This window comes from Anabrus simplex, chromosome 1 (assembly GCF_040414725.1).
Source record: "Anabrus simplex isolate iqAnaSimp1 chromosome 1, ASM4041472v1, whole genome shotgun sequence".
NCBI lineage: Eukaryota > Metazoa > Arthropoda > Insecta > Orthoptera > Tettigoniidae > Anabrus > Anabrus simplex.
Window position 1 is genome coordinate 1,564,011,219 of NC_090265.1, and position 26,367 is coordinate 1,564,037,585.

Sequence of the window (26,367 nt, forward strand, 5' to 3'; positions counted from 1 at the left end):
ACATCCTTATAGGAAGACACTGCAATGTCTGCTCTTATAGGAGTAATCTAATTTTCTTTTTATACTCAGATCTGCTAAAATGAAATGCAATCTTTGAGGTGCAGTATTTTCTTTTGTTGTTGTGAATTGAACCCGTGATCATGGGTTGTACACCACCACTGATGTACCGAGGAAGCTAATAAACCAGTGAATGATGGGTATGACTGCTTGCACCACTGTAAAATAAGACATGTTAATTTGATGATGATGATAATAATAATAATAATAATAATCTTCAGAACCAAAGTTCATAAGTGGCAAGTTGACCAAGAAGGAAAACCAAAGAAGAAGACCGGAACAACATGGTCTCAAGAGAGAAAAGAAGCACACAGCAAACGAATGAAGGAAGTGTGGGCACAAAGAAAGGCAAATGCCTGCCTCTAAGTACTTTGCGTAGTCCTAATGGGCTTATTCGCAATATATAATAATAATAATAATAATAATAATAATAATAATAATAATAATAATAATAATAATAATAATAATAATAATAATAATAATAATAATAATAATAATCATCATCATCATCATCATCATTATCATCTTTGCAAATAACCCCAGATTCTATGGATGGGGTTAACTTCCAATAAGTCATAGGCAAACCTGACCTCTTCAGAGCGCATCCCCAGGTAGCGGATAGGGGTTCCTATTACTTCTGCTGGGATGGTCTTAGGACTCGCAGACCAACAGGTAGGCCAATTCTTGGGGGCTTTAAAATACTGAAACACCCTCCCTCTAGGGGTTATAAATATGGAGGGTGCTAATCTCAATGGTAGTGAAGGCGGAGGGAATGGATCTCGATACGGTGGAACTAGCAGAAGAGACAGCCAAAAAACAAAATCCAATTCACGTCTGACTTGTAACAAGTGGCTAAAGGGTCAGCGTCTGTTCACCAAAGTAACTATTTTATCATCATCATCATCATCATCATTAACAAGAAATCCAATAACGCTGAACATCGCTTACATGAAAATATTGTACAATAATCGTGCTAACAAATTAAATGACTATGATGGTCGTTGTTGTCATAATTGTTTTTATAAAGTACAAAACTGCATTATCATCAGCCCATACTGATAACACAAAAATCCTTTGATCTCTGATCCCCTAATATCTCTGAGCCAGAAGAAAACTAAATGCAGTGGCCAACAATTCCCAAGGTCATAAAACTGGTCAACGATAACATTAGACTGACTACTACTATCAAAGGGTAGAGTACCATATTGGTATTGGTATTGAATAGATGGATCCTTCTCTACCCTTTGATATTGATCAATTGTCAATACTAACCATAAGGAAACTCATAATTTATGATTAGACCGACTGATCCCTCCCTCTCTTCGTCTGCTACCCATTTCTGCTCAACAGATTTACTACTGAAATTGTATAAAAACTATTAATCATCAGTTCAACAGCTAAAAAGAAAAAGCTGTTAGTAAGTTGGTGAAATTAATGTTAAAACATACTTGGTGTGGTGACAGCAGTTCCTGGGGTCCTCTGGCAAACAAAGATAGTAGCACCAGGCTATATGGTATGACATCTCCAAGAGCTGTGCAGGCTTGAATATCCTCCACTGTAAGGAACAGAAGTGGTCGGAAAGAACGCAACATCTTGTATGGACGGCCCAATTCAGACACTTGTCTGCACAGAGGTGCCACAGCAAGTTCCATCTGAGAGAAAGAAACTCAAACTGAAGTTCTTTATAACAAAACAAATGTCTATTATACATTAAGAAGTACTTGAAAGTATACCTGAGCAAAGTCAGCAGCCAGCTTCATGCGGCCTCCTTCTCCGAGTGGACGCACCAGACATGCGTGACGTAAAAATAGTTCTAAGCATCGTCCTGCCACTGATACACAACTGTAAATACATTCAAAACATTAGCTTTAACAGTTTAGTTAAATTTATTAAGGAACACAACATACTGTTACAGTTCACTATCATTACATTACATTTTAAAAAACTTTCTTCAGATTATCCCAGTTATTTCTGAGGATTCTGGAGTCACCCAGGCTCATTTTGGTTTTGGCTGTGGGTTTAAGGCCAGATGCCCTTCCTGACGCCCATGATTTTTGAGATGTAACTCTCAACCCAGGATCGACTGGGATTCAAACCTAAGCCTTCCGGCAGGAAACTGGCACCTAAGACACTGAGCAAATCATGCCCCCAATACCATTATTTTACATAATGCTCTTCAAATTTTGGTTATGTAAAGATATACCTGTTTGATTCCTTATTAAATAATTCATATTTTAGAAATGAAACTACCATTTCAAAAAAATAAAAAAAGTATGTAGTTCTAAGGGTCCACACAGTTCCTTAAAAACAGAAATGAAAATGTCTGATGGCTTTTAAATAAAATTTGTAGCAAATGAAGACAAGGACACTGAAGGACTGAATTAGAGACAAACTGCATGGCTATTAATAGTCGCCACTAAGTTTCTACTGTCCACTTACAGTCTCATGTAAATTAATTAAGAACAAAATTTAATGATTTTCTCAATGGTTGGCAACAATGTGCTACACATTGTTCATTCTTAAATTCTGTGTTTTCTATGCATTGCTGGTTCGCTGGATTGAACAGTACTGTATTCAATCACATTTTAGACCCCCGCTAGCTTTTCAGAGCAAGGAAATTTTTTAAAAAAATTGAAGGTTGCTTGTAACATCCTCTCCCCAACATAATCCATCAAAGAAGAACAAGGATTCCACTAAGTACAAGGGTAATTCCAAAAATAAGGTCTCCTATTTTTTATAAATACAGAACTCTGTTCGCGTGGCTGTTGGTCACAATATTGTGAAGAGTGTTTTCCACGCTCGCATATAAACATGCGCACGCCGTGCTGAGGCCTTGATCTTGGCTTGGCAGCCGCTGAGAATGGAGCTCCCGTTGGTTGTTACCGCCAAGTGCGAAGTGCGCACACTTATTCGGTTTTTGAACGCAAAAGGTACTGAACCGACTGAAATCCATCGCCAATTGACAGAAATGTATGGTGAGTCCTGCACTGATGATGAAACCTGGGCGTTCCATTTTACACCTGAGACCAAGCAACAATCACACCAGTGGCAGCATCCCTCTTCGCCAAAGCCGTGGAAATTTAAGCAAACACAGTCTGCCGCTAAAGTCATGACAACTGTGTTTTGGGATCAAAAAGGGGAATTGTTGGTCGCCTTTATGCCCGCTGGAAAGGGATTCAGCACCGACGACAAGGTGAAAGAAGAGGTTCACAACTTCCTGAACAGCATGGCGGTGAGCTGGTATGACATTGGCATACAAAAACTGTCACAGCATCTACAAAAATGCATCAACCTAAATGGTGATTATGTAGAAAATAGCTAAATGTTCAAGCTGTAAAATGATGTAAACCATTATAGAAATAAACAGGTCTACAAATGAGCCTATGGTAGATACTTCTATTGACAACTACCATCAGCTGTGTAGCTAATGTAACAAAACACAGATTCTATACAGCTTACTGAAAATCAGAAGAAAAACAGCTGTCATTATTGGTGAAACTAAACACAACAAGCTGGCTGTGTTAAGTTGAATATTTTGACCTATTCCTATCAATTACAAAAACACTATTCATGAACAAAACCAATATTGCAGGCATTCTAATAATGCTGGTTTTTTTTGTGCATTTTAAAATGACTCAGTTGCGATCAGAGTTTTTCACAAACTATTGTTTAAAAACATGAAATTGAACACGACTATTCTGTCCTTCGTTTATCATCATCTCCTTTCATTACGTTCCCTCACATTTGGTAGTCTTTTTACAATTTTCCTTGCTGTAGCTGGCTGTAGTACCCGTCATTGATGCGACAATCATATAACATGTGCAAAGTTATCTTACTCGCCCGCTACTTTCTGCCATTATTCAGGCGTGCTATTTTTACTCGGGACGCAGCAGTAATCCCATTTATCGGAAATGAGTGGGAGCAGAAGAGACAAAACACATCACAACAATGGTCAATGTAATGTCATTGTTGATCAGTTTTATGGGCTTTTGATGTTGTAGGCCTTCACATTTAGTTTTCTTCCGACTTGTGATATTAGGGCATCAAATGTAAAGAGAATCCTTCCTTCTTTCATGACTTCCCCTTGTCTTATTCTTGAAGCGATCATTCCCTTATGGTTTTTTAAATAATAATTTCACAATTTTCCTTGTCAGTATGGACCGATGGCCACATAGTTTTACAGCTTAACACAGTCATGACAAAAACCATCGCGAGTTACCAGCATGGAAGAGTATGTGTTTATGTTAGCAATGTTCGACGTTGTGTGGTCAGCACAACTGAGTCTTCAGCCATTTATCTCTGTTTACTAGTTTTATTGCATACAACATTCCATCCAATTTTAATATTCTAAATATTTCCTACTAAGATCATTTTTGTTGAAAATGAAACACTTCCATTAAGTAAGGAAATTTTTCCAAACTTTTAAGCAGAAACTTGGTTCCGTCCATTATGCAGTGGTGTCCATTAAGTTCCGTGAGTAAACAGGGTGCTTAGGCCTAAACGTCATATGTTAACCACACTAAATGGAAGGTTCTCACATATTGGACTCCACTTAATTTTTGTGGCTATATATAAAAAAGAAGGGGGGTCTAATATGCAAGTAAATACAGTAATTAGTCTGGGTGACAATTGTTTTACATTAAAAGTGCACTTACTTCCATTTGTAATTCCAAGGTTACCTTGTGAGATTCGTAATATCTCTCTTCAATGGATACGACTCCCAGGAAGCGTGGTGCGATTGTAACATTAACATAGAACACTTTTTAGACACAAAGAGAAATAGCGACTACTACATTTTTTCTTTTTTTCTACTTGTTTAACATCCCACAAACACATCAAAAGTATTTGGTGATGGAGTGAAGGGAAAGAGCAAGGGTTGGGAAGGTAGCGTTCATGGGCCTTAATTAATGTACAGCCCCATTGTCAGGTGTGAAAATGTGAAACCACAGATAACCATATTCAGGCCTGCTGATGGTGCGATTCAAACCCACTATCTCTCAAATGCAAGCTCACAGCTAACTGACCGTAACTGCACGGCAGTAGGTGATGGAATTTTTCAGCAAAATTTGGCTTCTTGCTACACTTCAAAGAAAATGAAGAAATTCTTCAGAGATAACAATATTCATGTGCCAGAATGGCCAAGGAACTCCTCTGTGGGCTTCATGAAAAAGGAGATCCACGGCCAACTTGCTCGGTCAACTAAACTTGCTCTTAAAATCTCTAGGAAAGTCATTAGTCGCTATCTTTGAAGTTTTGTCACTAAATTACTAAAAAAAACACTCCAAATCTAGCGACTAGTCTCTAGAATGGACTAGACTGCATGTAAACAAACACGAACATAGCACACGAGATTGACAATCAATATACACATGGCAATATACAGGCTTCAATGAACATCGCACATTCGCATGCATTTCTCATATTAATAAACGTCGATATTTTGTTTGAAAGCGGCCAATGAGCGAAGGACTTCCGGCCACTGGCGTATAAAAACTGTCGAAAATCGTGAGTCTCCCACCTAAATCGTCTATCTGTCTGTAAATATGTATGTACGTACGTACGTACATACGTATGCGCATCACGAGAAAATGGCTGAAGAGAACTTAATGAAAAGTGGTATGTGAAGTCATGACATGAGGCTCTACAAACTAGGCTTTAAATAATTTTATTCACACTGAGTGAAATGGTAGTTTAAGGGAAGGCCTAAAATGTAATTGTGAAATACCTTTATGTACCGATATTAAATTCTGTTCACCCATGTTGTCATGGTTCGGCATTGATGTGGACTTAGCAACAAAAATTGAAATTCATGAATATCTTTGTTATCATCGCCGGTATGGTAAAAATATATAAGACATAAGTAATTGGAAATTTAATTCTATATAACTTTAGTTACCGTATGTGGTATTTACTGATAGGACCACTAATAAAAGGGAATAAGGTGCTACATTCTAGACTATAAATAATTTTATTCAGGGTAGATGAAATGGTAGTTTAGGGGAAGGCACATCAAGTTGAATTTTTAAATACCTATGTCATTGGTCCTATCGAAGAGTACTACACAACAAAAGTTATACAGAATACAATTTCCGATCATGTATGTCTTATACAGTTTTACCGCACCAACTATGATAACAGAATTCAATAATTTTAGTTCATATCACAGTACTATATACTTGCAGTGTTTTGCATGGGCATTGTTTAAAATCTCTAGAAAAACTAAACCTGTATTTCTCAATAACATGCTGTGTGGAGATATCATAGTCTTACACCAGCACAGCGTTATGTATAAAGGGGATGACAGTGTGTAGTACCAGTATTTTTAGAGGTATTATTGGTGAGAGACCATCAGTATTATTTGTACTCACTATCACTACTGGTTTGCTATTTTCACATTATTCACATTTGAGATGGTGTTTGTTTTAATATGTCTAATTTTTTCATTATAAACTAGCTGAAGTACTCGTCACTGACAGGATAGTTTCTTAACATGTGCATAATTATATCTTTTGTCCACCCTTCATGTTGTTCTCCAGATTCTGAGGTGCATAAATGGACATGCCTATCCCTGTCAGCGGCTTGTCGTGACTTACTTGTTTCCTTGCTCTGTATGTATCTTTAGAAAACTAAACCTGTATTTCTCAATAACATTAGATGTCCTAATATCACAGTCAAGAGAAAACTAGATGGGAAGGCCTACAATATCGGAACCCGATACTTTGCTTTCTTTTATACCGGAAGGATCGGCAATAATACAAGACAATATTCAACTGCAAAGGGCCAGAGATGACGGAAAATTAAAAAGTCATACCTGCCAACTTTAACTACGCATTATATAATCTCTAAATTATTGGAGTGTGGTATCAAAATGATGAACTAAAAAATATATGCCCAAAACTTGTGAACTCTATGCCAGTCATGTAAAACAACTTACAAAAAGAAAGGAGAACATAATAGCTATTAATAAAGATTAAAGATTAAATAAATTAAAATTGGACAATTGGAAGAAAGTTCTTTTCTCTCATGCAAGCAACCCTGAAAGGCAGGGGCAGAGGGTTCAATATGTACACTGAGTGAAGAATAAGGCACAAGTTCAGCATATGTTTCGTGCCCTTCATAACCCGTCTCTTTCTTTTGCCAATACCTTCATTTTTTGAAGGGTTTGACTTCTTCTTTTTTCTTTTTGATTAGAGTTAAGAAAGGATAATTATCTAACTGTACTTCCCCTTAACACAATAATCACCATCACCGAACACTTGGAGTGATAATGTACGACTTCTTGGAAGAACTGGAATTTCAACTGATTATAGCAACTGATAGCGTAATTATTTTTGAGGATATACCCATGTCTTGGGTATTCCAGATGGTGTTTAAATTATTCAGAAAGGAATAATTTTCATACTTTTGGACTGCATCCTATTGAATATATCTGGGATGACGTGCGGGATGTGATCAAATTGGCTGGAACCAACTGCACGACCAGCAAACATTTGTGGGATTTCATATCTCTGATGCATGAGAACATGTGTTGGATCATAAGGAACATTTCCAGACATTGGTTACCACTATGCCTTGATGGATGAAGAAATTAATGAACTCCAATGGATGTCGAAAAACATTCTAATTCCATCCATACAACAGTCCATTTTAGGACTACCAATAAACCAAAGTGCAGCCCTCAGAGTTGATATAATGAAGTAGTAAAAAAAAAAAAGAAAAGAAAAAAAAAAAGAAAAGAAAGGTTATTATCTGAACTCTCTGAAAGGACTATGTACTACTCAATACATGCTAATTGCTGTAATAGGACTTCATAATGTACTGTCCATTAATGACCATTGTATTATTTTATCTGTTTGAAGCTGTTGAGACTGAGAGATGTTGAGGAATTAATTTTGAGGGTTAAGGATAGAAACAAACACACAACATGGGCCTTGGCTTCCAAGTGACCACTGTACAGCTGAAGGCCTACAGATTACAAAGTACTGCATGGTCAGTGCAACAAATCCTCTTAGCCATAATTCTTGGCTCTTTAGATTGAGGCCACAATCTCACCATCAGATACCTCCTCGAAACAGCCCTCAGATTCAAGTAAAAGTCCCTGAACTGGCCAGGAATTAAACTTGGGGCCTCCAGGCAAGAGACAGGCACACTACCTCTAGACCCTGGGGTGGTAAAATATAAATTTGTGTCCTCATCCTGAGGTGGTGCAACTCTTTTTTAGGTGAGGTGAGGTGAGGTGAGGTGAGGTGAGGTGAGGTGAGTTGCATGTACCTTTTTTTTCAAATTGGCTTTACATCGCACCAACACAGATATGTCTTATGGCGATGATGGGATAGGAAAGGGCTAGGATTTGTAAGGAAATATCTGTGCCCTTAATTAAGGTACAGCCCCAGCATTTGCCTAGTGTAAAAATGGGAAACCACCTAATGTTTCAGCTGAGAACGAATACACTTGTTGGAACCTCGTAAGGCAACGGGGGTGATGTAACTGCCTCCTTGGCAGCCTTATCAGCTAACTCATTTCCCCCTACACCCATGTGGCTTGGGAGCCACATAAATGTGATTCTGGTGCCAGCATCCGAACACCCAGCCAGCAGGTCCTGGATCTGCTGCACCAGAGGGTGTCGAGGAAAAGAGGTATCAATAGACTGTAGCGAGCTCAAGGAGTCAGTACACAACAGAAAGTGTCGGCGTTCATCGGACAGTGCATACCACAGAGCTTTACAGATAGCATAGACCTCTGCTGTGTACACACTACAGGTTTCCGGAAGAGCAAAAAGAAACCTATCATCGTCAACAACGTACGCACAGCCCAACTTTGTTTCTGCCCTCGAACCATCCGTGTAGACGATGACTGAACCTGGATACCGGCCAACAACAGACAGGAAGAGCCTCCGATAAATCGAAGGGTCTGTGTTGTCCTTCAGGCCAGTGTGCAGATCCACAATTATTTCAGGTCGTCGTATTATCCATGGAGGTATCCCACTTGGTTGTCTGACAAGGCAGAGAACCAAAGGTATATCAAACAATCGGTGACTGCGATCCAGCGTATTCCAACCAGCCATGCTGCTCAAGTATAAGCAGTGTACAGCCGATGGTTTCCATTGTGGAGTACGCAAGGATAGCTTGGGTGAAGTGGCATCTGTTGCAAATTTGCAGCATAGGACAGAAGCATTTGCTGGTGCCTCAGGTGTAAAGGCGGCACACCAGATTCAGCGAGCAGGCTAGCAATGGGGCTTGTGCGAAAGGCTCCCGTTGCTAACCTAACCCCACAGAGTTGGATATATTGTTCCTGAAACATATATGAAGAAATTAATAATTTCCAGTCATTAAAAGTGTATTGAAAAGGTGGACCCAACATAAACTATTTTAAATAGTTTCTTTCATAGATTTAGACAAGTCCATACAGGACCAATAAAATACCTGTTATGGTGGTTTATCAACAGTATTTCGGGTATACATGGATCATCTTCTGTACCGGGAATTTCCATTGCAGGCAGTATCGTCACTGAAACGCTCTCAATTGCTAACCATCTAGCCCTTATTTCGATGATATTCAGTTTAGCAAGGACGCTTTGCCTTGCTGATCCATATGCTGCACTACCATAGTTTAACCTGTTTAAAATATGTGCCCTATAACATTGTAGGAACACAGTGTGGTCAGTCCCCCAATTAGTACTGCTAAGAAACTTCAAAATATTGAACTTCTTAGTGGTCATCTTCAGCTGTGTAAAGATAGTTTAGATGAAAACATTTGGACAGTAATCATATTAAACCTTAAAACTATGTCCCATGGGATCCTAAAAACTATTTCTCTCTTGCCCTAATTAGAAGACTGCCATTTTATATAACAGAGAAGCTACCAAAGGACCTTTGCAATTCAAACAATCAACACATCCTTTTACCTCAATCTAAAGAGCAATACTCGCAAGTCAAACAGTCAACATGGCCTTTTACCATAACATAATGATTAACATTTAAGAAAGATAATCATCACAAAATACAAACAACAAATACCCAAAGACTGGAATATACTGTGCATAGACTTTTTATTCAAGACCAAGTGTTTTTAAAAAGTGCCTCACCATAGACGCTTGAAGATAATTTTTCAAATATGTTTATTAGTAAATAAGTTTTTTTTTAAACATCATGTAGATGCAAATTTTAATTTAAATATCCTTCTCACAAATGCCTGAAGACTGTTACAAACACAGACTTTTTTTAAATTCATGCCACCTAGTGTTATTATGAAAAGTGTATCACCACAGATGCTTTTAAATATTTTAAATATGTATATTAGTTAACAAGTTTTTTCAACACAATTGTAGACGTGAATTGTAATTTAAGTATCATCCACACATATTACCTTACACCCAACCTCCCCCCTCTCTTCTTTTAGAGCACCTAGAGAATTTAGGATCCCACGGGACATAGTTTTAAGGTTTAATGTGCTTACTGTCCAAATGTTTTCATCTAAACTATCTTTTTGTGGGTTACTGTAGTCACGTCCTAGTTCGTGAACCATGGGCAACGGCTGCGTGGCCTAGTAAGTGGTCCTGACAGTTGGGATACCAGTTGCTATGGAATGGGAGTGGGCATCTCGGACATATTCTGAGTCATGGCCCTCCTTGTGCTCAGGCGGCTAGGACTATACAATTCACCGGTGGTCCATAACCCGTTAGAGGAGAGATCCTCACTTGGACTATGTGCAAGTAGGGTAGCATCCTGCTTCATGAATTTACCGAGCTCAGAACATTCTAAGAAAGCCTCGGACCTATGGGAGTAACGGAGTCCCACTCCCATTTGACAGGCGAGGGACTCCTTGGAAACAACTTGGCGAACGAAATGGAATTCGATGGGTTGCTATCAATATTAATGGGGCTTATGGAAGAAAGAAGGTAGAACTGGCTGAGTCAGCAAAGAGGATGCATCTGGATGTGCTAGGAGTAAGTGATATTCAGGTAAGGGGAGATAACGAGGAAGAGATAGGAGATTATAAAGTGTACTTGACGGGTGTTAGAAAGGGAAGGGCAGAGTCTGGGGTAGGGCTCTTTATCAGGAATACCATTGCACGCAACATAGTTTCTGTTAGGCACGTGAATGAGCGAATGATGTGGGTAGATATGTCAGTGGGAGGAATTAGGACAAGAATTGTGTCTGTGTATTCACCATGTGAGGGTGCAGATGAGGATGAAGTTGACAAGTTTTATGAAGCATTGAGTGACATCGTGGTCAGGGTCAACAGCAAGGATAGAATAGTGCTAATGGGCGATTTCAATGCGAGAGTTGGGAATAGAACTGAAGGATACGAAAGGGTGATTGGTAAATGTGGGGAAGATATGGAAGCTAATGGGAATGGGAAGCGTTTGCTGGACTTCTGTGCTAGTATGGGTTTAGCTGTTACGAATACATTCTTCAAGCATAAGGCTATTCACCGCTACACATGGGAGGCTAGGGGTACCAGATCCATAATAGACTATATCTTAACAGACTTTGAATTCAGGAAATCTGTACGGAATGTACGAGTTTTTCGCGGATTTTTCGATGATACAGACCACTATCTGATCTGTAGTGAACTAAGTATCTCTAGGCCTATGGTAGAGAAAGTGAAATCTGTCTGCAAACGAATAAGGGTAGAAAATCTCCAGGACGAGGAAATTAGACAGAAGTACATGGATATGATTACTGAGAAGTTTCGAACAGTAGACAGTAAGCAGGTTCAGGATATAGAAAGTGAATGGGTGGCATACAGGGATGCTGTAGTAGAAACAGCAAGGGAATGCCTAGGAACAACTCTGTGTAAAGATGGGAAAAGGCGAACATCTTGGTGGAATGATGAAGTGAGAGCAGCCTGTAAACGTAAAAAGAAGGCTTATCAGAAATGGCTCCAAACAAGGGCCGAGGCAGACAGGGATTTGTACGTAGATGAAAGAAACAGAGCGAAACAAATAGTTGTTGAATTCAAAAAGAAGTCATGGGAAGATTTTGGTAATAATCTGGAAAGACTACGTCAAGCAGGAGGGAAACCTTTCTGGACAGTAATAAAGAACCTTAGGAAAGGAGGGAAAAAGGAAATGAACAGTGTTTTGAGTAATTCAGGTGAACTCATAATAGATTCCAGGGAATCACTGGAGAGGTGGAGGGAATATTTTGAACATCTTCTCAATGTAAAAGGAAATCATCCTGGTGGTGTTGCAAACAGCCAAGTGCATGGGGAGGAGGAAAATGATGTTGGTGAAATTATGCTTGAGGAAGTGGAAAGGATGGTAAATAAACTCCATTGTCATAAGGCAGCAGGAATAGATGAAATTAGACCTGAAATGGTGAAGTATAGTGGGAAGGCAGGGATGAAATGGCTTCATAGAGTAGTAAAATTAGCTTGGAGTGTTGGTAAGGTACCTTCAGATTGGACAAAAGCAGTAACTGCACCTATCTATGAGCAAGGGAACAGGAAGGATTGCAACAACTATCGAGGTATCTCATTGATTAGTATACCAGGCAAAGTATTCACTGGCATCTTGGAAGGGAGGGTGCGATCAGTCGTCGAAAGGAAGTTGGATGAAAACCAGTGTGGTTTCAGACCAGAGAGGGGCTGTCAGGATCAGATTTTCAGTATGCGCCAGGTAATTGAAAAATGCTACAAGAAGAATAGGCAGTTGTGTTTATGTTTCGTAGATCTAGAGAAAGCATATGACAGGGTACCGAGGGAAAAGATGTTCACTATACTGGGGGACTATAGAATTAAAGGTAGATTATTAAAATCAATCAAAGGCATTTATGTTGACAATTGGGCTTCAGTGAGAATTGATGGTAGAATGAGTTCTTGGTTCAGGGTACTTACAGGGGTTAGACAAGGCTGTAATCTTTCACCTTTGCTGTTCGTAGTTTACATGGATCATCTGCTGAAAGGTATAAAATGGCAGGGAGGGATTCAGTTAGGTGGAAATGTAGTAAGCAGTTTGGCCTATGCTGACGACTTGGTCTTAATGGCAGACTGTGCCGAAAGCCTGCAGTCTAATATCTTGGAACTTGAAAATAGGTGCAATGAGTTTGGTATGAAAATTAGCCTCTCGAAGACTAAACTGATGTAAGTGGGTAAGAAATTCAACAGAATCGAATGTCAGATTGGTGATACAAAGCTAGAACAGGTCGATAATTTCAAGTATTTAGGTTGTGTGTTCTCTCAGGATGAGAGGTTGAATCAAGGTGTAGTAAATCAAGGTGTAGTAAATCTAATGCAGTGATCTCTCAGATGCGATCAGCAATATTCTGTAAGAAGGAAGTCAGCTCCCAGACGAAACCATCTTTACATCGGGCTGTTTTCAGACCAACTCAGGATATCTTATTCATAAGTTAGAAGTAACAGACATGAAAGTGGCAAGAATGATTGCTGGTACAAACAGGTGGGAACAATGGCAGGAGGGTACTCAGAATGAGGAGATAAAGGCTAAGTTAGGAATGAACTCGATGGATGAAGCTGTACGCATAAACCGGCTTCGGTGGTGGGGTCATGTGAGGCGAATGGAGGAGGATAGGTTACCTAGGAGAATAATGGACTCTGCTATGGAGGGTAAGAGAAGTAGAGGGAGACCAAGACGACGATGGTTAGACTCAGTTTGTAACGATTTAAATATAAGAGGTATAGAACTAAATGAGGCCACAACACTAGTTGCAAATCGAGGATTATGGCGACGTTTAGTAAATTCACAGAGGCTTGCAGACTGAACACTGAAAGGCATAACAGTCTATAATGATAATATATGTATGTATCTTTATATAGCTGAAGATGACCACGAAGTGGTTGAAACATGTTCTGTGTGTGCTTAAGTATTTTTAATTTTGCCCAAGGCAATTAATTTGTTGATTGTACTCATCAATACGGTCATGAAGTGGACTGCCTGATCATGTCGTTAAACATAGCTAGTGATGTGAACTTTGGCCAATCAGCATGTTTAAGAATCCACTGAGGAGGAGCCTCGACAGATTTTTGTTTCAACAAGGTAAGAATAATGGGAAAATGGTCACTGTCACAGAGATCCTCGTGTGTATTCCACCAAAACAGCGGAACCAACGTTTGGCTGCATAGACCTATGCTTATGCGAGAGTATGTGCCGTAACTCACACTGAAATGTGTTGGTTCACCTGTGTTCAAAATACATAAATCCAGCTCTGTTACTAATGTCTCCAACTCCCTTCCCCTGGGGTAAGGTGCCGCAACTGCTTCCAGTGGGGTTCTTAAAGGAACCTCTTCACTACAGGTATCAGAACGAACAAAAATATGCATTCCACAGAATGCCCAGTGAGCATAATATCGTTCTATCGACTACAGTCTAAAATTTCTCAAGACCGTATGATGACCTGGTCTGAGGTTTGTCTCCTGAATACAAACTATACTCACTGCGAACTCACTTATGAGCTGGCACAGCTCAGCAAGATGCCTGTCATAACCATTACAATTCCACTGTGTAACGTTTTGGCACAACTGAAAATACTAAATGGATAAACTGTAACTAGAATAAAATAAAAATAACAAAATTGAGCGCCACCTGCACAAGATTTACAGGAATAATTAACTCTGTAGAGCATGAAGGAACTCCCTCTCCCAAGGCTCGGTCATCAGGCTGACGAGGCTCCAAACTTGCTTTATAACCTTACCTATTACTCCTGAACTTAAATTTGGGTAGCATGCCAGGTTTTTCTTTACTCCACCGATAGAAGATTTAACCCAAGTTTTACTACATGAATTTACTGCCAAAACAAAATAACACATGACAAACACCAACATTAATCATCCCGTGATGAGACCAACACGTCTTTGCCGTTTAGAAAGGGCAAATATACAAATATCTACAAACCAACAGTGAGTCATCTAGCCACAATTTGAATACAATTAGTTTCACTATATACATTTTGATGAGACCAACTCATCTTTGCCGTTTCCAACAAGGCAAATATACAAACATTAACAAACCACCAGAAAGTCATCTTCCCACAATTTAGATACAATTAGTTTCACTATATACATTTTGATGAGACCAACTCATCTTTGCCGTTTCCAACAAGGCAAATATACAAACATTAACAAACCACCAGAAAGTCATCTTCCCACAATTTAGATACAATTAGTTTCACTATATACATTTTATATGACATACCTCCAGGTAACAATCCCTTTGCACTGCCTACTGCTACAGAAGAAAAACCCTAGTAAAGATAAGTATGGCGACTTTCTATACGTACGGATACACCCTTCTTTATGAAGACCATCCCTAACCATATTTACACTCCTCTTCATCGATGTCTTGAGTCATCCCAGCTTCCAGCACATGTTAATGTGGCCGCTCACGTTTCTCCAAATGAAGTACTGCATTCTCGGCCGACGATTTCCTCTAGCAAGAATTAGCTCTATGCACAACAACACATCCACTCCAGAATGTACATGCAGTATACAACACCCACTGTACATTATCTCACAGAAAAATGAAACAGTGTTTGACTAACAAATAAACACTTAGTGGTGTCTTTTACAGAATGCCCACCCAAAACTTGTAAGCATCTGTAATTATAGAGGGCTCACTCTGTAACGGATATTGAAGAACAATAGCATAGGATCACCAGTGTTGAATGAGAATAAAATCAGAATCTTTTTCCGCACACATGTACACTTGTATATATAGGCTTGCTACACGTGGTTATAGCATCCTGAAAAGGCGCATCTTAACGCATCACTCGGTCAACCTAACCTTGCTTGAAATAAAGCCCTCGTATTGGCTATCGAGAGGCTGATGTGACACTGAACGTCCACTCATGTCATCCACATTGATCAATTCTAATCTTCAGCCTATACTACCTGCCGTACCCCGGGTTTCCAAGCCACTTTGTTGCAACACTTTCAACTGACTTCAACCGTCTTTTCCGATATAGCCACTGTTTTCCGTGTTGTACAATCTTTACTGCTAGGCCATGTTTTCAGACTCTTACACAAACAGAAATTTATACAGAATATAATGATCCACATATACAATATTCCCTAAGTACACATTCTTCTTAAAATATTATGTTCTTCCATCATAAATTAACAAAATTATATGATTTTCACTACATTAATATTATAAATTATTTTACAAAAATTTCCTAACCTATAATTGGGGATCATATTTTTGTATAGTTACAACCATGATAGTGCCATAGTGTGGACTAAACGAGAGAGTGTTAGGTTACGAGGGACAAGATGCTCTTAAACCTAAACACTATCAATATCAACATCTACATTTAGAGAACTCGACTTCCATCCTGTCATCGACAGACGAAGCGACTGACGCCCAGAACTTCAATGCTTTCAGGTGGCGGGATATTCCCCTACGAGGGAAGGGCACAGGTTTTGGAGCAGGCGTACCTGCTGGCGCAGACTCGCACACTCCAGATGGAGGGCATGATTTCTCCTTCGCAGGTGAAGTGCGGAAGCGTCCGGTAATGGCGTTCCTCTTCTCCGCCTTATTTTCGTGTTTAGATGATCGCACCTCCTCTGGCTTGGGCATGGCTTTCGCTGACCTCGTGGAGGGGGGGGGGGGGACTTGGCCTTCCCCCTGCTGTGCCAGCTTAGGAGTCCCAATATCAATGGTCCGTAGCTGGCACAGACTTGTTTGTGGTCGAAGGTGGGGTGGTCGCCCCTTCGAGCTTTTAGACTTTGAGGCTTTGCTCGCGGAAGCAACAGCCGCCTTGGGGGCAGCAATCTTCACGGGTAAAGATGTCGTGAATGACGAAACTGGGAGAGACTGAGCTATCATGGCGTAGTCTAGTGTATTGGCAGGTTTATTCGTGGAATTAAACTTATGGCGCACTTCCTGGCAGGAACAACCATCCACGGTCTTGATCTCCTGGATCTTCTTCTCACTCAGATATGTCGGACAGTTCCAATCTCTAGGAGAATGAAGACCAGAGCAGTTAGTGCACCTATACGTAGTTGTGCACACTTCGGTGCCGTGAGCTGCTCTTCCACATGTACCACACACAGACTGATTCGAACAACGAGATACCATATGTCCGAATCTCTGGCATTGATAGGATCACATAGGAGGTGGGATATACGGTCTCACATCGCAACGTAAGTTGTTACCTTGACGTTTTCTGGTAACACTGACAACTTGAAGAAGACAATGAAGGCAACAGTGGCAACATCTTCACCGTTGACTTTGTGCGTAATGCGCCGGACGTGTGTCACGCCATGGTTCATCATGTCTTCCATCAACTCATCATCAGTGTTCAAAATAAGGTCACGGTGGATGATAACTCCGCAAACCAGATTCAAGGATTTGTGCTCCTCCACTTTGACTGGGATTTTGCCAAAGTGGTCGCACTTAAGCAAGTGATCGAATTGCAGTGCTGTGCGAGTCTTCAAAAGCAAACTACCGTTGCGCATTTTCTTGAGATCCCCAAGTTCGCTGTAGATGCCTTCAATGTGTCTACTGAAAAGGATTGATTTTACCAGCTTAAAATCGTGCCCATTGGTTATGGTTGCAACCAGAAACTTAGGGAAGCTGGATCCCATTCCTTGACGCTGCTCATGTTCCCAGGGGGTTGAACCCTGCAAGGAATCAGAAGTTGAAGACTTTGGTCGGGGACCACCTTGGGCAGGTCGAAGACGTTTCGAAGCCATGCCCAAAATCATCCTCTCCGAATGCTACTCACTCCGATCAGGGGCCTCTGTAGCCGAACCAAGCAGCCAAGGCAATACTCACCTGGTCGTAGCCAGTATTGCCCCGGGTCCGATGTTGGACGATGCCCAATACGGAATGACTAAGGCAATGAGCACTATGACTCCCTTCCTCCAATCACCTGCAATAGCATGTTTCCCAGAGTGTGTACAGAGTAATAAATATAGAGAAAAAAATAATTTAAAAAAATAATAATATGTCCTTCTGGCATTCGCTTGTGCGGGGACCTGTGTTGTCAGGCAGATACTACTGCATGGGTACATGACACTTCCACCCACAAGCTTCCTGGGTGGTCACAAGCGGGCTTTCGGGCATAATCGCACACGTAAGAGGCCCATCTCCGAGCAGCATGTACATCAAGAATTTTGAATCGGTTTACAACTAACCCTCAAAAAAAAAAAAAAAAGGACCGATGGCCACATGATCCTTTTAGTCGCCTTCTACGACAGGCAGGGATTACCTGTGAATGTATTCAGCCCCTCCCGGAGTCCAACACATGATACCAAAACGCAATCCATATTGGCGCCTAGGTCGTCCCATTTAGTTACCTCTTACGACAGGCACGAGATATCGGGGGTGTATTCTACAGCTACGTCCCCCACCCGCAGGGGGTGTTACCCTTTTAGTCGCCTCTTACGACAGGCAGGGGCTACCGTGGGTGTATTCTTCATCTGCGTCCCCCACCCACAGGGGCTTTCCTTTGTAGAAATTGTATATTTTTCCCTTATTCACACACATTTTGTTGCAGCTGTACTCAGTTGAATATACACAAAGGGGAATACATCACCCATGCAAAATTTTGTTTGACTGAGTGCATACAATGGTTGATAAAACTTACCACTTGGAAACAACATCTTGGTTTTGAAATACTGCTAGGTAATTTTTCACTGCTCTGGAGATAAAGTCTTGTAATTCTTTCATGTATAATGAACATGGTGCATCTGGTTTTCTCGTGGCCATGTTAGTAGAAGCATTTGGAACAGGACCCCTATGACAAAAAGAGAGATGGACAGAACATAATAGAAATTGATAACTGTTAGGTTCTTCAGTCTGCTAAAACTAATTTACCGAGCTCGATAGCTGCAGTCGCTTAAGTGCGGCCAGTATCCAGTATTCGGGAGATAGTGGGTTCGAACCCCACTGTTGGCAGCCCTGAAGATGGTTTTCCGTGGTTTCCCATTTTCACACCAGGCAAATGCTGGGGCTGTACCTTAATTAAGGCCACGGCCGCTTCCTTCCCATTTCCAGCCCTCTACCATCCCATCGTCGCCATAAGACCTATCTGTGTCGGTGCGACGTAAAACAAAAAAAAAAAAAAAAAAAATTATTTATAAATTATCTGAAAAAAAAAACATGTGGTAACAATATTATACTTGCAAAAGAAAGAACTTAAACTAAAAATATTTGGCAGTTGTGTTTTGGACTAAAGGTAAGTGATCTTTATCCCGTTTATCTTTGGCATTTCCTCATGTGATTTATGACTAATTATTTCTCTTGTATCTTGCTTGTTCTGATATCCTTCCTCTTGTTTAAACCTGTGAAATTTTCTGGCTTGCCTTGTGTGCGTTACTCTTAACATATGTTCTGCTGTAGATTTTCCTTGATGGGATTTCTATTAGTTTTTTGATTTTCAGGATTCTCATTTTTTTCTGGATATTATTTATTTATTTATTTATTTAATTTATAGGGTGGGTACAGGTTTGGTAGCAGCACTACGTGGTTTTCTATGCTTATTACTGTCATTTGATTCAACTCAAACTTATTTAAAATCAAATTTAATTATCATGAAATGTGTTCAAAAGGGAATATAAATAAATGCAGATAATAGGAAAAGTTGTAACCTAGATTGTAAAGAAAGTTGCACCCTCTAAATCATTTGAAACTTGTTGCATTTCAACACGATGACTTGTGGTGCTGTTCTAAATCCGGGAATGCTAAGAAAAGAGGAGATCCAGTATGAATTAAAACTCAGGAATATTGCTGCCTTAGGATCTCTTCTCTATGATCTCCAATTGCAGATTGATGCCATTGATGTCCCCATAAATTTGCCTGAAATGTCTACAGATGAGGCTGGTAAGTCTGCAGCATTCATTAAGAACAGAATTGAGGAAATTAAGATATTCATTGAGGAATTAAAAGAGATGAACCCTTCCGAATACCAGTTCCGAAGAATTAAAGCAAGAGTTACACCTTCTGCATATAGAACAAGATTTACTGTCTCTTCTACTTGATCCTGATAACTTATTTATGTGTAATGCTCTTTTATCCACAGCTACTGAACTTTTAGTTGAAATTAATGTCATTTCATGCACTGGAAAGAAGCTCTTTCTCTCGAGGAGAGCATAGTCTTGGCAATTGTATCAACTCTGATACATCGACATGTTAAAACTTTTCCTTCTTCTGATATTTCGAGCACTCAAAAACCTACTGATTCTGCTTTGATTAGTGTGCTCAATTCTATGGTTACTAACGAGGGAACACATACATGTGTTACACTCGGATTCGGTTGAAATTTGGTAGGAATATTTGTGGGAGGCAGTAGAATGCTAAGGTGAAAACTGCATGTGCCCAGCGCAAGTTTAAACGCCAAAATTGAACTAATAAATAGTTGTAAAATTAGAAGTGCCGCAGGAGTATCAGGGTGTGGTGGAGAAGTAGGGAGGAGCGAAGCAGTGGACATGAACCAACCGTGCTGTGTCGAGCTGCGCCAGCAGCCAGATAGCATATAGTTAGCGTGTTCCCCTTAACTTTACAAAAAACTTCCGATCAGGTGTGCAAAACGTAAATATGAAAACAGCACATGAAATAAGTTTACAAAGGACGATATTTTAACAATGATGCCAATAAGGTTTGAAAAATTACAATGAGTAACAAGAACTCGGGCTTAAAGTATTGAAAAGATTTGTGATGTTTAGGGTTTAGTGCTTTAAAATGAATATCTTTTTAACCCTAACTTACATTTGGCTGGTAACATTTTCTTCCTTCCTTTATTTGTTGGGGGTGTGGCACAATTTTTTTTGGTCATTCTGATGTTTTAATCCGTCGACTGTTTTCTGGTTGTTAAAAAATTGAAGAGATTATTATTATTATTATTATTATTATTATTCTACCAGGGGTACACCTTCCCCGGCTATTTAAACTGCGCGCCTTCTCTAAGGACATCTATGTAAACAAACTGAAACTTGTGAACTTCCAGAAACTTTTGTCTTTTACAGTTAGATGTTTCTACCATTGAATTATATGCTCCCTCTCGCGGGCTAAACTCTAATTATTGCACAGAGTAATGTTTATTTTGTCAGCCCTGCCGTGTAGGGGGCAACGTGTCCGCCTGTCACCCGGCGGCCCCAGGTTCCATTCCCGGCCGAGTCAGGGGTTTTAATTGTAAATGATTAATACCCCTACCTGGGGACTGGGTGTTTGTGTCATCCTTAACATTCCTTCCTCCTCCCCATGTGCTCCGTTGCTCGCGACACCACCATGAAGATTTCCTTATACGTTGAGAAGATTTTCAAAATTTTCCCTCCACCTCTCCAGTGATTCCCTGGGATCTATTATGAGTTCACCTCAATTACCCAAAACACTGTTCATTTTATCCTTCCCTTCCTAAGATTCTTTATTACTGTCCAGAAGGGTTTCCCTGCTGCTTGACCTAGCCTTTCCAGGTTATTACCAAAATCTTCCCACTACTACTTTTTGGATTATACAACTATTTGTTTCGCTCTGTTTCTTTCATCTATGTACAATTCCCTGTCTGCATTAGCCCTTGTTTGGAGCCATTTCTGATAAGCCTTCTTTTACATTTGCAAGTTGCTCTCACTTCATCATTCCACCAAGATGTTCGCTTTTTTCCATCTGTACACACAGTTGTTCCTAGACATTCCCTTACTGTTGCTATGACAGCATCCCTGTATGCCACCCATTCTCTTTCTATATTCTGAACCTGCTCACTGTTCATTGTTCGGAACTTCTCACTAATTATATCCAAGTATTTCTGTCTAATTTCCTTGTCCTGGAGATTTTCTACCCTTATTTATTTGCAGACAGATTTCCCTTTCTCTATCCTAGGCCTAGATAAACTTAGTTCACTGCAGATAAGATAGTTGTCTTTTCATTGTAAAGTCCCCGAAAAATGTTGAACAGAATTTAATAAGTAGCTAGTGTAGATTACCCAGTTGAGTAGATTTCACATATTTTATTCCAGAAAGTGCAGATTACCACACTGAGTAAATTTCAAGTATTTTATTCCAGTAGATTCCACATCGTAGATCGAACTTTGGGTACGACAGAATACTGGAGAAATTAATTCATCATTGTAAATATCTGTGTGTAGTGTTGGTCTTTGTGTTTATTTATACAAAATATTTACTGATTGGAATTTTTACTGAGGTGCAGAATTATCGGATGCTGGTGATTTGGTTTATTGACTTGATTAGAATGTCTTTTCTTGTTACTTTACTCTGAAACATCAACATCATTGTATAATAAGATTATGAGTTACTTGCCTTTACATAACTGAAAATGTAATCATTTAAGACTTTTAATTTAATATAATTTGTGGAGGAATAATGTTAGGACTCATGACGAAGTGTTATTTGGTCGTACCAAACACAAATATTAATTATATTGAAGATTAATATATTTTGAGATATCTCATTTGAAATTAAATTATTGATTTTAGCTGATCATAATATATTTTCTTTACTTTCAATGGTTTTGACAATATCTTAAAATAATTTATACATTACAAAATTGCATATAACAAGAGGATAATTTTAATATAATAAAAACTTGCAATCATGTTTGTCTACATAACTTTAACTGAATATGAACATAATAAATGACCAAAGGTCATGAGTTCAATGGATGAATACATCTAACATATATTTATTATCAATTTGTCTGTTGTTTACTTCAAATCAATAATTTTGAAATAAATGCTGCATGAGAGTTCATAGTATTCAAGCGTTGTCTTTCATAGATATTTGAAGATTATATAAACACTTGTATTATCATCGGTATTCCCTGAACTAAATCAAATTCTCGAGAAATATACCCGCCTCCCATAGGTAACTCGAACAACCTGTAGGTTGTTTTGTGTTGCTACCTGAGCAATGTCGTGGCATAAACAGGTATAGTACTTAGAACTACTCGGGTTTTCTCGTATTATTGTACATTAAACAATACACAGAAATAAACACAGTATATCAATAGGGATACAAATTTTAGGAATCTACATTAATTACAGTACTTACATGGAATAGTCTTCATTATGCATTGTGAGAATGATAGCCTCAATAGCATCGGTTATCGATGACAAAATTGGATTAACAATCCCTCTGGTAAGTTCATCAGTGTTCTGGAGAGATTCAAGCACAATAGATATGGTGTCAGAAGGTAAACTGTTCTTCATGTTTGACACTACACGGGCCACCTGTCCATTCAAATAATGGAGCAAATTTGCAATGGAGATGTTTGTCAGTTGACCAGGTGTACAAGAATCTAAAATGTGGAGAACATAGGTATGATTCAGTTGAGTTACAAGTACAATAATACAAAGTTTACCATAGGAGGAAAAAAACTGCAGAGTAATCAAGACATACACTTCTTTAAAACATCCTTACTATTTACTAACATAGCAGTCTCCTTGTGTAAGTTCCCTATTATTGTAGATACAAAAAAAAAAAAGTTTACCTAGCCAATATTAAGAAAGAATAGGAGCTATGAGACTTTCTACCAAATTATTACAACAGGAAAATTACAAGCTTGACTTGAGTGACATACGTAATGCTACAATTCTCCTCCTATGGATGAGGGCGGTAAAATGCATCCACAGTAACCCTTGCCTGTCATAAGAGGCGACTAAAAGGAGAATCCCACGAGCTCTCAATTAGGGAATGTGGGTCACAGGGCACTTAACTGTGTCCTGGCATTACCCCGGTGGGTGGAGAGGGTAGAATATATCCGGTATAAAAAGGGACCACAGGGGCTCTAAATTTGGAAGCATGGGATGACGACCACAGAAGCCCTAGCTGAGTCCCTCATTGCTTCAACTTATTTGTGCCAGGCTCTTCCCTTTCACCCTTCCTATTCAACCTTCCTTGGTTAACTCATGTTCCCTTCTGACTCTGACGGTTTTGGGTTTGAGGACCGCTTCCATTTTCTTTTCTGATAAGTCTTAAGTGAGCTCATTAACCTCAATTATACTTCCTCTTACAATAATAAATACCACCACCATCATGCTACAATTCATTCTGGTTTACAGTTCTTAATCAATAATAATGTTATTGGTTTTATGCCAGTAATTACTTTTATGGTTTACAGAGATGTCGGGGTGCTGGAAGTTTGTTCTACAGCAATTCTTAATTGTGTCAGTAAACCTACCAAAATAAGGCCAATGCATTTGAGCACCTTCAAGTAACACTGGACTGAGCCGGGATTGAATCCTCCAACTTGAGCTGAGAAGGCTCTAATGCCTGAGCTGCAGTTTGATATTGTCTGCTGAAAATTTAGTAAGTTAATTTGGTTTATGCACGCTGTACCCATATGTGGACAGAAGATTTATCGCTGACCAGAGCTATGTTCATTAAATGTGAAATATTTTTTCTTCACTCCTCATCGTGAGCTTTCACATTTCTTCTTTATACATCCCTTATCTTCATCTCATATCATCTGATCGCCAGGCAGGCATCAATTTTTGATAATGAGACAAAGTCTCTCATAGTGCATAGGCACTGCTGGTGGCTTCAAGTAGCTTACGCAGTGGCCATGCATCTTGGTAGGTGTGCTATTTACCATCTGATGAGCCAAACTTAGCACACAGGGGCAAAACGCTGGCAACCAGGAATGAGTTAACTCGAAAATTTATAATGTACAATAATGGACCAATTATATTGGTATTACATACCACTTGGTCAAGCAGCTCGTCTCCTTTCTCCCAAGTCTTCCCAGCCCAAATTTTGCAACATTTTTGTAACACTACTCTTTGGTAGGAAATCACTCAGAATAAATCGAGCTGCCATTCATTGGATTTTTTTCCAGTTCTTGAATCAAGTAATCCTGGTAAGGGTACCATACACTGGAACCATACTCTATTTGGGGTCTTACGAGAGACTTGTATGCTCTCCTTTACATCCTTACCACAACCAATAAATGCCCTCATAACCATGCGCAGAGATCTGTACCCTTTATTTACAATCATATTTATGTGATTACTCCAATGAAGATCTTCCTTACATTAACACCTAAGTACATACAATGATCCCCAAAGGGAACTTTCACCCCATCAATGCAGTAACTAAAACTGAGAGGACAATTCCTATTTGTGAAACACACAACCTGACTTTTAACCCCATTTATAATCATACCATTGCCTACTGTCCATCTCACAACATTATCGACGTCATTTTGCAGTTGCTCACAATCTTGTAATTTATTACTCTGTACAGAATAACATCGTCTGCAAAAAAACTTATCTCTGATTCCACTTCTTTACACATATCATTGATATATATAAGAAAACATAAAGGTCCAATAATACTGCCTTGAGGAATTCCCCTCTTAATTATTACAGGGACAGATAAAGCTTCGCCTACTCTAATTCCCTGAGTTCTATTTTTTAGAAATATAGCCGCCCATTCAGTCGCTCTATTTCCCAGTTGATTTGCACTCTTTTTTGCCAGTAGTCTCCCATGATCCATCCTATCAAATGCCTTAGATAGGTCAATAACGATACAGTCCATTTGACCTCCTGAATCCAGGATATCTGCTGTACCTTGCTGGAATCCTACAAGTTGGGCTTCAGTGGAATAACCTTTCCTAAACCCAAACTGCCTTCTATCAAACCAATTATTAATTTTGCAAACATGTTTTATATAATCAGAAAGAATGCTTTCCCAAAGTTTACATGTAATGCATGTCAAACTGACTGGCCTGTAATTTTCATCTTTATGTCTATCACCCTTTCCTTTATGCACAGGGGCTACTATAGCAACTCTCCATTTATTTGGTATAGCTCCTTCAAGCAAACAATAATCAAATAAGTTATTCAGATATGGTACTATATCCCAACCCATTGTCTTTAGTATATCCCCAGAAACCATATCAATTCCAGCTGCTTTTCTAGTTTTCAACTTTTGTATCTTACTGTAAATGTCATTGTTGGGTAAATTTTAATTATTCTTTAATATCAGTCACCTCCTCTATCTAGACATTATCCTTGTAACCAACAATCTTTACATACTTCTGACTGAATACTTCTGCCTTTTGAAGATCCTCACATACACACTCCCTTTATTCATGATTCCTGGAATGTCTTCTTGGAACCTGTTTCTGCCTTAAAGTAACTATACATACTCTTCCGTTTTTCACTAAAATTTGTATGACCGCCAATTATGCTTGCCATCATGTTATCCTTAACTGACTTCTTTGCTAGATTCAATTTCCTAGTAAGTTCCTTCAATTTTTCCTTACTTCCACAGCCATTTCTAATTCTATTTCTTTCCAACCTGCACCTCCTTCTTAGTCTCTCTATTTCTCTATTATAATATAGTGGATTTTTACAATTTCTTACTACCTTTAAAGGTACAAACCTATTTTCA

The 26,367-nt window shown here is 39.3% G+C and overlaps 1 protein-coding gene across 1 annotated transcript in view; it reads right to left on the reverse strand.

The window, feature by feature from the left end:
• fws (four way stop) overlaps positions 1 to 26,367 on the reverse strand; it is a 171,850-nt gene that overhangs the window by 4,072 nt on the left and 141,411 nt on the right. The window contains exons 12-15 of the mRNA XM_067138127.2: positions 23,023 to 23,269; positions 18,609 to 18,758; positions 1,791 to 1,899; positions 1,506 to 1,709 (exon numbers count right to left, since the gene is read on the reverse strand). Of these exons, the coding sequence (XP_066994228.1) occupies positions 1,506 to 1,709; positions 1,791 to 1,899; positions 18,609 to 18,758; positions 23,023 to 23,269 (710 nt within the window). The remainder of the gene's footprint in view (positions 1 to 1,505; positions 1,710 to 1,790; positions 1,900 to 18,608; positions 18,759 to 23,022; positions 23,270 to 26,367) is intronic.